Below are 16,236 nucleotides of genomic sequence, written 5' to 3' on the forward strand. Positions count from 1 at the left end.
TTGGGAAAAATCACTTAACCTCTCTGTGCCTCAGTTCCGTCACTGTAAAAGAAAATTTTAAGTATCTGTAACTTTGTGGCTTTGCCATGAGTTAAAAGAGATAGAGCACAACTGCTAATAAATCTGAGTTATATTACCACTAAGGGTTTGATGCCTGGGTTGGGCTACAGTGCATGGGGTCGCAAAGATTGGACGTGACTGAGCAACTTAACACTTTCACTTTACCAGGGTTCATTATTCTACCAAAGTATTAATTGGGACACAAACATTTTGAAAATAAATTGACACTAAAACATTAAAGAGGGTTTAGGTTCTACATTTTAAGGCAGAAGCAAAATAACCGTTAGTCTCTCAGTCATGTCCAACTCTTTGCAACCCTATGGACTGAAGCCCGCCAGGCTCCTCTGTCCATGGGATTTTTCCAGGCAAGAATACTGGAGTGGGTGGCCATTCCCTTCTCTAGGGGATCTTTTCCACCCAGGGATCAAACCCGGGTCTCCTGCATTGGCAGGTGGATTACTTACCATCTGAGCCACCATGGAAGCTCAAAATAATTAAATCATCCAAATGAGCAAATTAGTAAACTAATAACTTATTTAAGAGGTTAGAATAAATTCTTGTTTCAAAAGAATAATTTACTTCTTTCAGCTTTGATGTTAAAGGGACAAAAATGTATGAGTCACGGGTGGCAAGAATTAATCTTTGTTGAGTTGAGGTGTCTCAGGCACTGTGCTTACAACACATTCATTGAATTGTCAACAAACGAGTATTTTCAGAAGGATCATTTTTTCCTCCTCCTAAGGACACGTGCTACAAAATGAAAAGCAGCAAAAGAAAATAACCAGAAGAAAAATACACTGGAGCCTTAGAAAGTGGGCTAACCAAGCAAGTCAAATGCCAAAGCAGTGGTTCAAAGCGCATTTCAGCTTTAATCACTTATTCTGTGTGAAAAACTAATTAAATATTCTCTATAATTTTAAATTAAATGTACCAACACATTGGTAACTATCATGTACTGGGAATGTATTCCTTTCTGTCACTCCACTTGGTTGCTTTTATTTTGCCCACAGAATGTTGAGGAAAATACTGAATAAATACACATTTTATTAAAACATACACAAACAACTCTGTCACAAATTGATATAAATGGTTAGGTATACCTCCCATCCCAATTTTGGCTTATATAACCTTGACTCAAAAAAAAAAACAAAAAAAACCAAACACACACTGGTGTAGGCCACCAAAAACCTATGGATAAAGATGGCAGATTAAGTACTGAAGCTCAGAATCAGACAGGAAATAGCTATAAACCAAAATAGAAAGCAAAATAATGAAGAAAAGTGACAACTCATGTTGAAGTCTGGGTAAATTTTAACAGGCTCAAGCCTGAGAAAAGAATTTTCCTAAAATGTTGGTTCTTAAGGGGACATTCCTAGGTTCAACTGAACACAAAAGAGAAGGGAATTTCCCTAAAGAAGTTTTCTGAGCCAGAAGAAAATCCAATTATGCTTGAAAAACAAAAGCAAAGACTAATAATGCCTGTCTTCCCCCCCCCCCCCCCCCATTCACTTCAGTGTAGGTTTTCCTGCTGGAGGCCATTTACTAACTCCATACTCTGTTTTCTCAACATGACCAAACCTAGTCTTAACCTTCTGCGTCTCAGAGGGTTGATAAATGAGATAATTATTTTCAGTCCTCTCATGAGCTGGGAAACTACAATCTGGATGTACCCAAACATATGCAGACATAGATATACTAAGCCTCAGATTAAAGAAACAGTAACTGATTGCCAAATGGATATTATTTATGGCCACTATTAAAAATGATTTCTTATATATAATTTTGAGAAAGTATCAAGAGAGGCACTGTGATTTAAACAAAACTGAAAACCATTTCTCACAATATTTCATGTACTGAAAGTTTTGTGCAAAAAACTTGTAAACTAGAATAATGCTGGTCTTGAGTTCTTTAAAAAAGGTTTTAAAAAAGCTAAGCGTAAGTTCATAATTGGATATTTGTGATTTTGGGAAAAAAAAAGGGCAAAGCTAAAACGCTGCTAGAAAACAAAGTGATAAACATTTTTCAACTGCATGCATTTCTAGTTCTTTGCCAGATTCTTAGGCTACAAAAATTTGTAAAAGAAGTTGATGTAAAGTAAATACGTGATGGTTATATTGAAGGGTTTTCAGAACTGGAGACACTAAGATATATTTATTTAGTTGGAAGAGGAAGTGGCAATAAGAGCGTTTCAATTATAATGACCATTTTAGAGTTCATGAGAAACCATCATTCATAATTTAAACACATCGGAGCCGGTGCCCCCTCTTAAGATGTCCAGTAGGTATATCCATTGTGCATGCTAAACCGCTGCAGTTACATCCAACTCTGTGCAACCCTACGGATAGCAGCTCGCCAGGCTCCTCTTTCCACGGGATTCTCCAGTCAAGAATACTGGAATGGGATGCCATACCCTCCTCCTAGTAGGTACAACAGCAAGTAAGTCTTTGGGAGCCAGAGGACGTCGGCTCTGTAAATACAACCAACTAAATACAACCATCTTCTATGTTGTAGCAGGTAACGAGGACTATTTTAAAACAGTAGCTTTAAGAGAGCTTATTTTTGAAAACTTGGAGTGAAACCCTTCTCAAAAAATGTGCTGTTAGGGTTTTCCTTTTATGTAATGAAAGAACAATAAAAGCAGGTGGAATTATACTCGGGGTAAAAAATAGAAATTACATTTTTCAAGCAGAAGTGCTAGGATGGCGTGAAGAAAAATGGTAATAACCATCCCTATCTGAGGTGGTATCTATTTTAATGTACTTAAAATACATGACTATGACCGAGTGCTTAAAGAAAGAAATGCAGAGGAAAGTGAAAGTTAACATATGTGCCTGACATTTTGTTTTCTATTCTCAAGGGTGTATTTTTAACCCTGGGACAGAGTATCCCAAATCTTTATTCTACCATAAACTAATCTCTGTTTCTTGTCCTCTTCTCTCTTCTCCAAGTCACTCTACAGAGTCTGATGGTAACAATTCGGTACCCCTTCATTCATTCTTGTGGTACCCTCACAGAGAGTTCAAAATCCACACACTTTATGTCAACATACCAAGAAACCAAGATGTCAAGACAACAGATTCGGCTGAGTGATGACACTTGAAAAGACTGTGTTAAAGATGAAGACCATTTCATGCCACACAGTCCCCTGTCTACTCTGAGTTCAGACACTGTGACAAACAAAAACACAGCTGATGCTGACAGAACATGACCCTGTGTGATGCGGCCAGTGGAACTTATGCTCTTGAACAGCAGCTCTTGAGGTAGAAGATCGACTCATCACTAAATATGTGAATAATATCTAAGTTAATAATGGTTCAATATCAAAGTTTAAAAACTGCACAAAGATGCTGTGAAAGTCCTGTATGTATACTTCTGTAAGAAGCTAAGTAAAGTCAATCACAAGAAGGTTTGGAATGAGATTGTTTTCCTTATGGATTTTTAAAATATATATTTCTTTAAGATTTTTATATATTCTACGCATTGATCTTCCATTTCCTTGCAACACTTGTAGTTCAAATCAAGGAAGGAAAATTGAATCTTAAAAACCGTGGGTCCCTCCTTTGCTTGCATCCAGTCCTCACATAGAGACGCAGGAGGCCAGTCTGGCCCAGGAAAGTGGGGGGCAGGGGCCTGGGAGAGGACCTGTGCTGGGGGGGGTCCCAGACAGGTGAGGAGACACTGGGAAGGAGGGCATCTAACAGACTCCTGGAGTAGCCATTTGGTCTTAGAGATCGCTGGACTCAGGAGGTTAAATATCTGTAGAAACAGAATTTTTAGGGCTCCTTCTAGACAATCCAGTTCTGTAAATAGGTAATTCATTCTATGTTTTAAAAATACTGGTTTTGAACAAACCAGGTATGGTTATGGTACATGCTACGTCTTCAGGCGGTCAGAACACCAACTGGCCTGTTCTAGAGGTGGTGGTCTTTCTTCGATTAGCAGTAGCAAGTCCCGTGAGCTTATCCTCGAGGCGGGCAGCTAGGATAAGCACGCAGCTGAGGAGAGCATGGAGAGCACTGGTGAGGAGGGGCAGAGATGCTCCCTTCTCAGAGTCCCAGAGGTCCCTCTCAGACAAAGGGTAAGAATGCAACTGTGCATTTTATTAGTCCCGAGAGGAAACTGAAGTTTCTGCTTGTTTCATAAACAGCCTTCTATAAACGCCTGCAGACACCTTCCCTGATCCTGACAATACCTCATGTAAAGATGGAAAGTACGAGACCTGGCGCGGATGGTGCAGAGTGAAAATGATGCCTAAACACAAAGCTCAGAGCCCAGCCTTGGCCTCTGGTCCCCTGACCCAGGAAACAGCACGACTGTTCAAAGATTGAAGAGAATGAGCTTTGTTGTTTGGTCGCTGAGTGGTGTCTGACTCTTTTGTGTCTGACTCAATCCCATGGACTGTAGCTCACCAGGCTCCTCTGTCCATGGGATTTCCCAGGCATGAATACTGGAGTGGGGTGCCATTTCCTTCTCCAGGGGATCTTCCCAACCCGGGGATGGAACCTGCATCTCCTGCACTGACAGGCAGGTTCTTTACCACTGACCCCCTGGGAATCCCAAGAGAATGAGCTACCGGGCTAATAATAAAGATCTGTGAGGGCAGGCCAAGAGCAGCTCAGAGGCACAGTCAGGGGGTGAGAAAACAGGCAGCACTGCTCATTTTTTCGTCTTCCCTCTGGACAGGACCTCTGCATAGGAAGTGTGAATGAAGTCATAGAGCTGCCGCGCACTGGCCGTGTTCCCCAGCATGCTCGCCAGCTTGTCGAAGGACAGGCTTGCTAATTCCGCGATGTTCTTGATGTGGTTCATCAACGAGTGGCAGTTTTTGGCGTTTATCCCTGGCATTTTTAATAAGAAGTCCTGGGGACCTGGGTTATACTTCTCTGCCTCAGGGAGAGTCTCGGAATCGGCGGTCACAGCCATGGCGGTGGTGGCATCTGGCTGCGGCTTGTTCTGCTTCAGCTCCTCAAACAGCTCGGCAGTGGCGTGCGGGGAGGGGCTCCAGAGGATCCGGAGCCGGGGGAAGTGCAGCGTGAGGAGGGTGAGCTTGGAGCTGACATCGTTGCCGGAGATCTCCTGATAGAAGGCGCCGCGGGACATGAGAGAGAAAGGCTTAGTGGGATCGAACTCGATCAGAAGCACCGGCCGCTTGTAGTAGCGGGACATGGAGATGCACTGGCTGTAGAGGCGGCCGTTGTTCAAAGAGCCAATCAGATCACTGATGCTCTTGCGCTCCACGCACATTTCCGGAGTCAGGATGTAGTCTCCGACCTCCAGGGTTACTGGCTCGATGTCGATGCCCCTGCGGTGGATCAGGGAGGGGAGCTCACTTCGAAACTCCCGCATGTCCACAACGATGCTCTGCTGGGTACTGTTCTGCTCTTGGCCGCCTGGGAAGAAAAAGAAGCATTTTAAGAAACGTTGCTGAGGAGTAACTCTCAAAGATGGAAGATCACAATTAAAGTCAGATGTCTGTGTTCCTGCTATTAATCTCCCATGCCTGGTTACACAATATTACGTTATTCCACATTTTCCCGTATTTTCAAAAAGGTTTATTTACGGTTGAAGGCAATTTCCCTTAAAGTAAATAGAGCTACTAGGAAATTGGGGTCTCTTGGTAAATACTTCCTTACACAGAATTCACAGACACCAACACTCACCATCGGCTTCCCTCTGGGGCTCCTCTTGGTCCCTCACTGCCGCACTGACCACTCTTTACTGATCACCGTCACCCCAATTCCTAGCACAGAGCCTCGCATGCAGGAGATGCTTAGTAACGTCCTCTCAATAAACTGCCATGTGAGCTGCTGTGAAAAATTCTGAAGCTTTTTGTGCTTGTATCAATGAGTCCAGAGACAGAAAAACGGAAGAAGCTGGGAGAAACAGGAGCACAGAGCTTCTCCCACTAACGTGCATACGAATCGCCTGGAATGGAGTGACAACACCTACTGCATTCTGTAGGTGTGGAAGAGGGTCCAAGAGCCTGCATTGCTAACAAGCTCCCAGGTGATGCCAACGCTGCTGGCTGAAGGACTACATGATGGCTTCTGTAGGTAGAATAACGTCCCCCTCCCCCAGCCCCCCGAAGATGTCTCTGTCCTAACCCCTGGAAGCTGCAAATATGTTACTTTACACAGCAAAGGGGACTCTGGAAATGTGATTAAATTAGAGGCCTCAAGACTGGGAGATTCTTCTGGATTATTGAGACAGGTCCAAGGGCCCTTATAAGCAAAGGAGGAAAGCAGGAAGCTCAGAGGCAGAGCTGCTGGTGTTGAAGGCGGAGGAAGGAGCGATAAGCGAGGGAGCAGGCAGCCCTGGATGACCTGGAAGAGGAAGGGATTCTCCCCCAGAGCCTCCAGAGGGAGCGCAGCCCTGCAAACACCTTTTTAACTCAGTGAAACCCATTTGGACTTTGTATTGTGTAATAACTGTTAGATAATGACTGCATGTTCTTTTAAGACCCTAAAGTTTGTGGCAATTTGTTACAGTAGCAAAAGGGAAGTTAATAGGAGTGCTGAGAAGACTGAACTCAGAGGGCAGATTTCTGTGAATAGCTTTCCGTGTGGTACCCACAGGCTCTATCTTCCTTTATATTGCCAGGTATCTTGCTGTCCTGCATGAAATGTCCCCAACCTGTTTGAGTTAAGAATCTTCTTCAAAAGACACAGATGCTCTGAGGCCGTGCTTCCTAAAGTATGGTCCAAGGACCACTTCCATCAGATGCTGACCCCGTTTCAGATCAATCGAATCAGAATTTCTATGGAGTGGGGTCCAAGAATCTACAGTTTTAACAAGCATAAGAGGCTATTCTGAAGTACAGTGAATTCTGAGACATACTGCTTTAACTGCACTGACCCCACCAAAGGAGAAAGCGACTCAGCCATACTGTTTTCCCACACCACCTGGCTGAAGGCAGCTGCTGAAATGGGGATCTGGGTAGTGGGAGGGACATGGTCATCCTTGGACCACAGTGCAAGGGGCATCCAGCATGTCTCGGTGGAAGGCCACTGCCTGGATGCTGTAGGGCAGTGAGAGTATCACATACCCGGGGTCGAGAAAAGTGCCAAGAAGCAATCAGCAAACCCTGGAAGGGGTGGGAATGCACCCTGAACAATGCACCGTGTCTTATCTATGAGGACACTGGACTCTTAGGATTAACATGAGAACCTAATCACCATTCACAAAAGCTTCTTGGCCAAAGTACATTCTGAATCTCAACCAATGCTGGAATGTAACTTATTTCCAATGCTGGTGCCTAGAACACAACCCCTCTTATCTTATGGGTGAGGAGCCCAAGATTCAGGAAAGACGTGGTTAGTGAACAGCAGAGTTGAGACCGGGATATGAGAGCAGACACCCATGCTGAAGAGCTTGTTGAGAAAAAACAAGCTGCAGAGAGACTCTGGAGCCCCACAGCCGCCAGCACGGGCAGCAGGAGAGCTCGGCAGAGGGCAGGACTCACCGGCTTTGCGCGTGTCGGTGGGAGCATGGGCAGACACGCAGCCTCTCACAAGGTCAAGGTTCGTTTCGTCTCTGCCTTCTCTTTCTTCAGGGATGACCATGCTAGCCTTTTCCCTGGGGGTGGGAGGAACACATCTTCAACCTTTCTGAATTTCAAAATTCCTGATTTTAATCTTTGGTAAATTATAACAGAAAATGATCTACAGAACTGTAGTGCTAAAAGAGAACCCAGGACACATCAGAAGGAAACATGCAGAGACAAGCAATGAGGAGTGGAAGCACAAAGAGTTTCTTGGTTGGGTACTTCTGCTCATCCTCTGGAGTTAAAAAAGAAAAAAGCTTACTTATTTGCTATTCTGTATGTCCTCCAAACACTTTGAGTCATGAAATAAGCATGTGGAGACTGCCACAAAGAGGTTACTGAGGCTTTTTATACAAATGTGCTAAATGTGTTACTGAGCACTGAAAAGAATTCAAGTAATTTATATTCCAATATTTTCAGAGAAATCATAAGATAATTAAAGACCAACGATTAAAGACATGAAAACATAAACGGCCAAACTAACTTTGATTTGAAAAACTCTAGGTTGGAGGCCCATTAAACACTCTCCAGTTTTAAAGGAAAATCATGATTAATAAAAGAAAGCAAATTTTCAACAGAGATTTAAACAAAAAAATCGACATCTCCGGTTATGCACTACAGCAGTACTGATGCACTAACTCAGCTGTTCATTTAAAATATTTAGGGCAGGCTCCCACGTACTATGCGAGGTACTTTAGATACCAATATGGTTACCCAATAATTTCTGTCTTCAAGAAAGCTTAGCACCTTAAGCTGGTAGACTGACAAGCCTCTAGAGTCCTAACTCAGATTTGTAATCAGGAACCAGAATCATGACAGGACCCTCAGTAACCACAGAAGACTAAGCTAGGCTTGCCATCATCTGATTTTTCAAAACCAGTAAGAGGATGTTAGAATCAGCTCAGGAAACAGCGAGCTGTGTGTCCTTTTGTGCCAGGTCGACAGAAAAGATGTGTAAAATTGCGTCTCTGCCCTGGCTGGGCTTGCAACTGAGTTGAGGAAATACAGCAACATGAAACACAACTGTGGAACTGACTGCCTACAATAAAAGAGTCTGCGGAAGGTGAGACAAGAGGAATCATTAGCAACTAGCGATTCCAAAAAGGGCTCATACCCAGGGGTTTTCCAACCAAAGAAGATCAGATCAGATGGAGCAACTCCTCAGCCACTCTGGATACACAATGTCTTAGGGCACGGTACCATAAAGAGGTACCATGGGTGAACAGAAACTCAAGTTTATAAGTTCTATACTATTTGAAATAATATACAAATGCAAAGTTGTTATTTGTGCAACACTTTATGAACAGATTGCAAAGGCCAATTGTTCCAGTTCTGTTCTTGCCCATTATTCTCAACACCAGTGTCAAGGGTGGTTACTGCAGAATTCTTTGCAGTGATCATAGCTCCAAAGTCACTCAGTACTGCCCTGTCACACCCACCAGACTCCAGCTGGGGACAAACGGCGAACTGTCCAGAGAACTCACGGCTCTTAAATTTCTTTTACATTTGGGATCAACATGGGGGATTTTTCCCCCTCTTTATCTCCACTTATCCTACTGGCTAAGCCATCACAGGCAGGGGCAGCCTCCTTTCCTAATCAATCTGTTACCTGTGTGTGGCTGCAGAGCACATGGGGTTAGAACTCAGACTCTGCATCCACATGTTGTGGATTTGAAACCACTTACTGGCTGTGTTAACTTTAGGGAGCTTTTTAAAGGCTCTGTCCCTCAATTCTGTGTGTAAAATGGGAAGAATACTAAAACCTAACCTCAACAGGTTAGGAGGAAGCACAAGCCGGAATCAAGATTGCCGGGAGAAATATCAATAACCTCAGATATGCAGATGACACCACCGTTATGGCAGAAAGTGAAGAAAAATAAAGAGCCTCTTGATGAAAGTAAAAGAGGAGAGTGAAAAAGTTGGCAAGCTCAACATTCAGAAAACTAAGATCATGGCATCTGGTCCCATCACTTCATGGCAAATAGATGGGGAAACAGTGGATGACTTTATTTTTCTGGGCTCCAAAATCACTGCAGATGGTGACTGCAGCCATGAAATTAAAAGATGCTTACTCCTTAGAAGGAAAGTTATGACCAACCTAGACAGCATATTAAAAAGCAGAGACATTACTTTGTCAACAAAGATCCGTCAAGCCAAGCCTTGTCTAGTCAAGGCTATGGTTTTCCCAGTGGTCATGTATGGATGTGAGAGTTGGACTATAAAGAAAGCTAAGCATCGAAGAATCAATGCTTTTGAACCGTGGTGTTGGAGAAGACTCTTGAGAGTCCCTTGGACTGCAAGGAGATCCAACCAGTCCATGCTAAAGGAGATTGGTCCTGGCGTTCATTGGAAGGAATGATGTTGAAGCTGAAACTCCAATACTTTGGCCACCTCATGTGAAGAGCTGACTCATTTGAAAAGACCCTGATGCTGGGAAAGACTGAGGGCAGGAGGAGAAGGGGACGACAGGATGAGATGGTTGGATGGCATCACTGACTCAATGGACACTGGGTTCGGGTGGACTCCGGGAGTTGGTGATGGACAGGGAGGCCTGGTGTGCTGCAGTTCATGGGGCCGCAAAAGTTGGACACGACTGGGCGATTCACGACTGAACTGAACTGAACTGAACCTCAACAGACTGTTATAAAGATCACGTAATATATGTAGGGCACTCAGAGTAGTACCCGGAACATAACAAGCACCATATATTAGCTTTTATTAATATTATAACTGCGTGTGCTCAGTCACTCAGTCGTGTCTGAGTCTGTGGCCCTCATGGACTGTAGCCCACCAAGCTCCTCTGCCAATGCGATTTTTCAGGCAAGAATACTGGAGTGGGTTGCCATTTTCTCCTCCAGGGGATCTTCCCGACCCAGGGATTGAATCTGCGTCTCTTGTGTCTCCTGCACTGGCAGGCTGATTCTTTACCACTGAGCCACCTGGGAAGCCCTATAATGTAGTAACCTCATCCCCTAACTATCCATGACTATGCTAAAAAAAAAACTGGTGAAGGAAATGGCAACCTACTCCAGTATTCTTGCCTGGAAAATTCCATGGACAGAGGAGCCTGGCGGGCCATGATCCACAGGGTCGCAAATAGTCTGACATGACCAAACACGCACTTGCATGCTAAAAAACAGATTTCTTTCAAATGATTCTGCAACTGCTTCAGTTAATACTGTTAAACAAAACAGCTAGTTTAGTATGAAATGTTATAACTGCAAATTAAATCTCAGAAAACAACATACTCCTGAAATGAAACCAGGGTTGTGGAGAAAATATTAAGTCTTCCTAACTAGTAACTCAAATTAGTTTAACAGAAATTTGTCATACTTAAAAATATTCAGTCCCTTGTTCACAACATTAGGCATAATCAAATTACTGTCTGTGACAGATACAAAAAAATAACTGAACAATTCAGAGTCCTACGACCACCTGAAATACTGTGGTTTCTTAATACTGCTCTAACATCTCTAGTGGTATCTTTATAGCTTGTACAATGTGATAACACAGCGAGGAGGTACTGGAGGAGTCTCTTCAAATGGGGCATTTATTCAAGTCCTCATTCTAACCCATTTTGTGATATTTTTTTAACTGTAAAATTTCAAATAATCTAACCCTTCCCTTTGAAAAGTGGTGACCTCTCCAAAACTATGTTTACTCATAATGTTATTACTAATTTTTTGACCCAGGGAACATTTTATTATCAATACTGAGACATGTAATCTTTTTTCTCTTTACTTGTCATCTGTAATCTACTGATCTCTAGTCCAGCCAAACAGTCCTTTCACTGCCAGCTTGCCTGATTCATTCCTCTCTGGTTATTTTAAACAGCAGCATTGCTTTTGTTCTTACAAAATCACTTGTGGAGGTCCTGGCAGAAGTGCATTTCCTCAGCCTCCCATTACATTTTTCTCTAAGTCCAGGCTCAGTGCAGATGCTCTTTTAGCCATGCACCTCACATATATTTTGCTTTTCAAAACAAACACTTCTCCAATTCCCCAAGTTTTCTGGGAAAGTAAATATCTTAAGATTCTACTATCTGTGTGATATGGAAAGACCTAACATAATACACAGACAGTCACCAGTGAGAGAGTTGGAAAAATCAGGCCAGGCCATATAGGTAAAATTACACCAAAATCCGGTATGGAAATTGCTCTAGAAATTGAAATTGAAATAGAAAGCCTACATCCTGGGTTCTGCTGAGGGACATTTCCAGTCAAGACCAGGCTGATCTGAGCCTTGTCACTGAGCCCTTTGAGTGTAGAGTCCCTCGTATAAGCTGGGAAACGCATGCAAGTCCCCAACACCTGGCTACAGTCCACTAATGGCACTCTTTTCTAGGCTACGTTCTGATGAGCTGGAGAAGACACAGCTGTGGGAAGGAGGCCTGGAGCATACAACTCACCTACTCAGATGCTACAAGCACCCTGGGCTACAGCTCTGGGCAGGAAAGGGTTCAGAGAGCAGGCCTGGGATGCTCAAACCCTGCACATTCCCAAGAAAGGCTTGTCTCCTCAGCTTGATTCCTGGAAACCCCTGGCTAGCTTCTGGGAGCTGAGCTCTGAGTCCTTGGACTACTGCGCCTGATAAGAGGGTCATACAGCAGGCCCCAGTGTGATTTATGGTGAATACGTTTTCTCTCTAGGGAGCTGGAGTCTGTCCCTTGAGTACTGCATCTGTATGACTGACTCCCAGTAAAAACGCTGGACCCCAAGTCTTGGGTAAGCTTCCCTGAGGATAATGCTGAGCGTGTGCTCTCACACACGGATGCCAGAATTATGCGCTTCCCTGGGACCTCACTGGAAGAGGACACTTGGAAGCTCATGCTGGATTTCTCCTGGCTCCGTGTGTTCTTTCTCTCTGCTGATTTTACTCTGTGTCCTTTCTCTGTAATTAGCCACAATGGGGAGCATCCCAGTTTATCTGACTCCTGTGGGTCCTTCTGGTGACTCACTGAGCCTGAGGGTGGTCTTTAGGGACCCTCAACGTAAACACCAACAACCTCGTCTGAATATTTTAGTTCCATGTGCTCAATGTAATCTAGAGACAGTCACTTTAATCAGAGAAGCCTGAGGCAAAGGATATTTTAAAAAGAGTGAAGAAGCCAATCAGGAGGTTACTGGCCCACATCCAGTGGCACCAATTCTTTGACTCCATTTCCTCAATATCACTTAAATCTCTCCTCTCCATCAACCTAATCTTAGCTGCCACTGGTTCTTATCGGACAACTGCAATAGCTTCCTGACTACTTCCCTACTCCATCCATTCTGAGTTTGGTGCCAGAGGGAGCCTCTGAAAACACACTACGTCACTCTCCTACTTAGAACTCTGCAGTGCTGTCTTACGGCCTTCAGAGTCAAGCTCTGAATCTTTAACAGGCCTCTGCACCTCTGAGCTTTCACACACACTCTTGAACAACACAACCCTCGGCCCACTTCTGTCTACTTAGCAACCACCACACATGCTCCCTAGGTCAGCTTAAAGGTCACCCCTTCAGAGATGCTGCCCCTGACACAGCGCCCCCCGGCCCCCCGACAAACTATCACTCAATACCATTTTTTTCACCTTTGCAGGCTACAGCCTGCAAGTGTTTATTAGACTGTGCATAACCATTCAATGTTTGTCTTTTACACTAGGGGATAAGCTCTAGAAGACAGAACTGAGCTTTTTTTCTGCACCACTGTAAGTCTAGCACTTCAATGTAAGCACAGGAGTTGGCTTATAATAGATGCTCAAGAAACATCTGTTGACTAAGTCTTGGGAGATGAAGGTCTAGGAGACAGAGAGAGAGAAGCTAAATGTTCTGAACAGGAAGAGCAAGTCTGTATAACAGACATGGTTATAACACTTTTTGGGATATTTTTTTCAAAAAGCATGTATACACACATATAAAATATCCTCCATGGATTATAGCTCACCAGGCTTTTCTGTCCATGGAATTCTTCAGGCAAGAATCCTGGAGTGGGTAGCCATTCCCTTCACCAGGGAATCTTTCAAACACAGAGATCAAATCCAGGTCTCCCTCACTACAGGCAGATTCTTTGCCGTCTATCTGAGCCACCAGGGAAGCCCACAAACTATCCTCCAGAACACATTAATAGAAAATACATATCCACAAAACACCAGACAGGAAAAAGTCAGTTTTCATTTCAATTGCAAAGAAGGGCAATGCCAAAGAATGTTCAAACTACCATACAATTGTGCTCATTTCAAATGCTAGCAAGGTAATGTTTAAAATCCTTCAAGCTAGGCTTCAACAGTATGTGAACTGAGAAATTCCAGATGTACAAGCTGGATTTAGAAAAGGCAGAGGAACCAGAGATCAAATTGCCAACATTGACTGGATCACAGAAAAAGCAAGAGAATTCTAGAAAAACATCTGCTTCACTGACTATGTTAAAGCCTTTGACTGTGTGCATCATAACAAACTGTGGAAAATTCTTTAAGAGATGGGAATACAAGACCACCTGACCTGCCTCTTGAGAAACCTGTATGCAGGTCAAGAAGCAATAGTTAGAACTGGACATGGAACAATGGACAGGTTCAAAATTGGGAAAGGAGTTGTTCATTTAATTTAAATGCTTATTTAACTTCTATGCAGAGTGCATCATGCGAAATGCTAGGCTGGATGAATCACAAGCTGGAATCAAGACTGCTAGGAGAAATATGAACCACCTCAGATATGCAGAAGATACCACCCTAATGGCAGAAAGTGAAGAGGAACTAAACAGCCTCTTGATGAAGGTGAAAGAGAAGAAGAAAAAAGCTTGCTTAAGACTCAGTATTCAAAGAAAAGAAGATCTTGGCATCCAGTCCCATCACTTCATGGCCAACAGAAGGGGAACAGTAGGCATGTACAGATGTTGAGAGTGGACCTTAAAACAAGTTAAGCACCAAAGAATTGATGCTTTCAATTGTGATGCTAGAGAAGACTCTTGAGTCCTCTGGACCACAAGGAGATCCAACCAGTCAATCCAAAAGGAAATCAACCCTGCATATTCACTGGAAGGCCTGATGCTGAAGCTCCAATACTTTGGCCACCCGATGCAAAGAGCCAACTCATTGGAAAAGACCCTGATGCTGGGAAAAATTGAGGGCAGGAGAAGAGGGAAACCGAGTTTGCGATGGTTGGATGACATCAGCGATTCAATGGACGTGAGTTTGAGCAAACTCTGGGAGATGGTGAAGGACAGGGAAGCCTGGCGTGCTGCAGTCCATGGTGTTGCAAAGAGTCAGACACAACTGAAAAACTGAACAACAATGAAACAGATTCACAGACATAGAGAAAAGACTTCCCAAGGTGGAGAGGGGCTGGGAGAGGGAAGGAATGGGAGTTATATGTGGGTAACTGAATCACTTTGGTGTACAGTGGAAATTAACACAAATTACAAATCAACCATACTTCAATAAAAACTATAAAAAGAAAATACATTTTCACAGGCTGAAAGGACTGCCCCATAACTGTGGATCGATAGCTATAAGAATCCTTGCCTAAGGCATGCCACAATCACAGAGGAGAGGAAGGGGAGGGAAGGATAGCACAAGGTGCTGCCCCCATACTGTGCTGAGTGTCTTTACAGGGACTCAGAGGCACTGATTCAGGAAGTGCTCCTGTGTCTGGAAACCATTCCTGGATGCACTGGGGTATCTACTTATTTTAGGCATATACTGAAAGCCCACAGCCAGTGCTGGAGAATGGCTGTCCATTTTGAAACTGTGTCGAGGTCCTGGCTGGATAACTGCCACTAAAAGTGACTTCTGCCCTCTCATTGTCACTGCCATCTTGCCAGCGTCTGAGGCTTTAAGACTGGTCTGGCTCGGTCCCAGCCACGCTAGGCCAAGGTCTCCTCTCATCTAGCCTCTTCTCTATCTCAGCTCAAGGATTCCCTGTCCAGCCCCTGCGTTGGCTCCTGGGGACCCTGAGAGACCACCTGATCCATCTTCTCTCACCACGCTGCCATCACCTTGACAACATTCCTCGGGGGATGTTATCAGCTTTCTCAGATGCCTACAGGTAAGAGGCAGCCATGCAGTTTGCCAATATCTCACTTAGGAACATTTTCCTTCTATTAAACTAAAAGTGTTTTCTATCTGGCTCTGGAACATTAAAGGATACTCATTCTCAAAAAACACACATCTGTTCATACAAATGTCACACTTTTATAAAAATGTTTTTTCAGAGAGATTCTATTGATATGAACTGACCAGGTCATAAAAGTATTTTGGGGTAAAGAGTAAAGCAGTCACCCACCCAAGACAATGGAGATGTCACAATGGGAAAAAAATAATCATGATTCCAAGGTAATGGAGAAATCTTGGACATGGGGGAGGGGGAGAGTTCTATTGCTGGTGCTTTAGGTTTTATTTCTTTACAAACAGAAAAGCAGTTTTCTTCACATTTGTAATAGTCCATCAAACCCCTGAAAAGCAAATGGGGATGGTGGAGAGGCAGGGAAAAAAGAAATGGGTGCTGAACCATGTAAACCCTGGGGGGTTATCAGACCACGGGTGTATCCTGACGTGACTCTCCCTAGCACCTAATGGCTAGTAGATATTCCCCCACCTAGATCCAGAGGAGCCTCTGGATCTTCAAAAGCCTTTGATTCCTTCATACTGATCTCCTGTGTATT

At 43.8% G+C, this 16,236-nt stretch overlaps 1 protein-coding gene across 1 annotated transcript in view; it reads right to left on the bottom strand.

Moving 5' to 3' along the window:
* Positions 1-4,429: 4,429 nt before the first annotated feature.
* Positions 4,430-16,236, bottom strand: part of ERCC4 (ERCC excision repair 4, endonuclease catalytic subunit) — a 37,566-nt gene continuing 25,759 nt past the window's right edge. Inside the window, exons 10-11 of the mRNA XM_052635939.1 lie at positions 7,523-7,635; positions 4,430-5,450 (exon numbers count right to left, since the gene is read on the bottom strand). Coding sequence (XP_052491899.1) covers positions 4,717-5,450; positions 7,523-7,635 — 847 coding nt within the window. The 3' untranslated portion in view covers positions 4,430-4,716. The remainder of the gene's footprint in view (positions 5,451-7,522; positions 7,636-16,236) is intronic.

This window comes from Budorcas taxicolor, chromosome 2, assembly GCF_023091745.1.
Source record: "Budorcas taxicolor isolate Tak-1 chromosome 2, Takin1.1, whole genome shotgun sequence".
Classification (NCBI taxonomy): Eukaryota; Metazoa; Chordata; class Mammalia; order Artiodactyla; family Bovidae; genus Budorcas; species Budorcas taxicolor.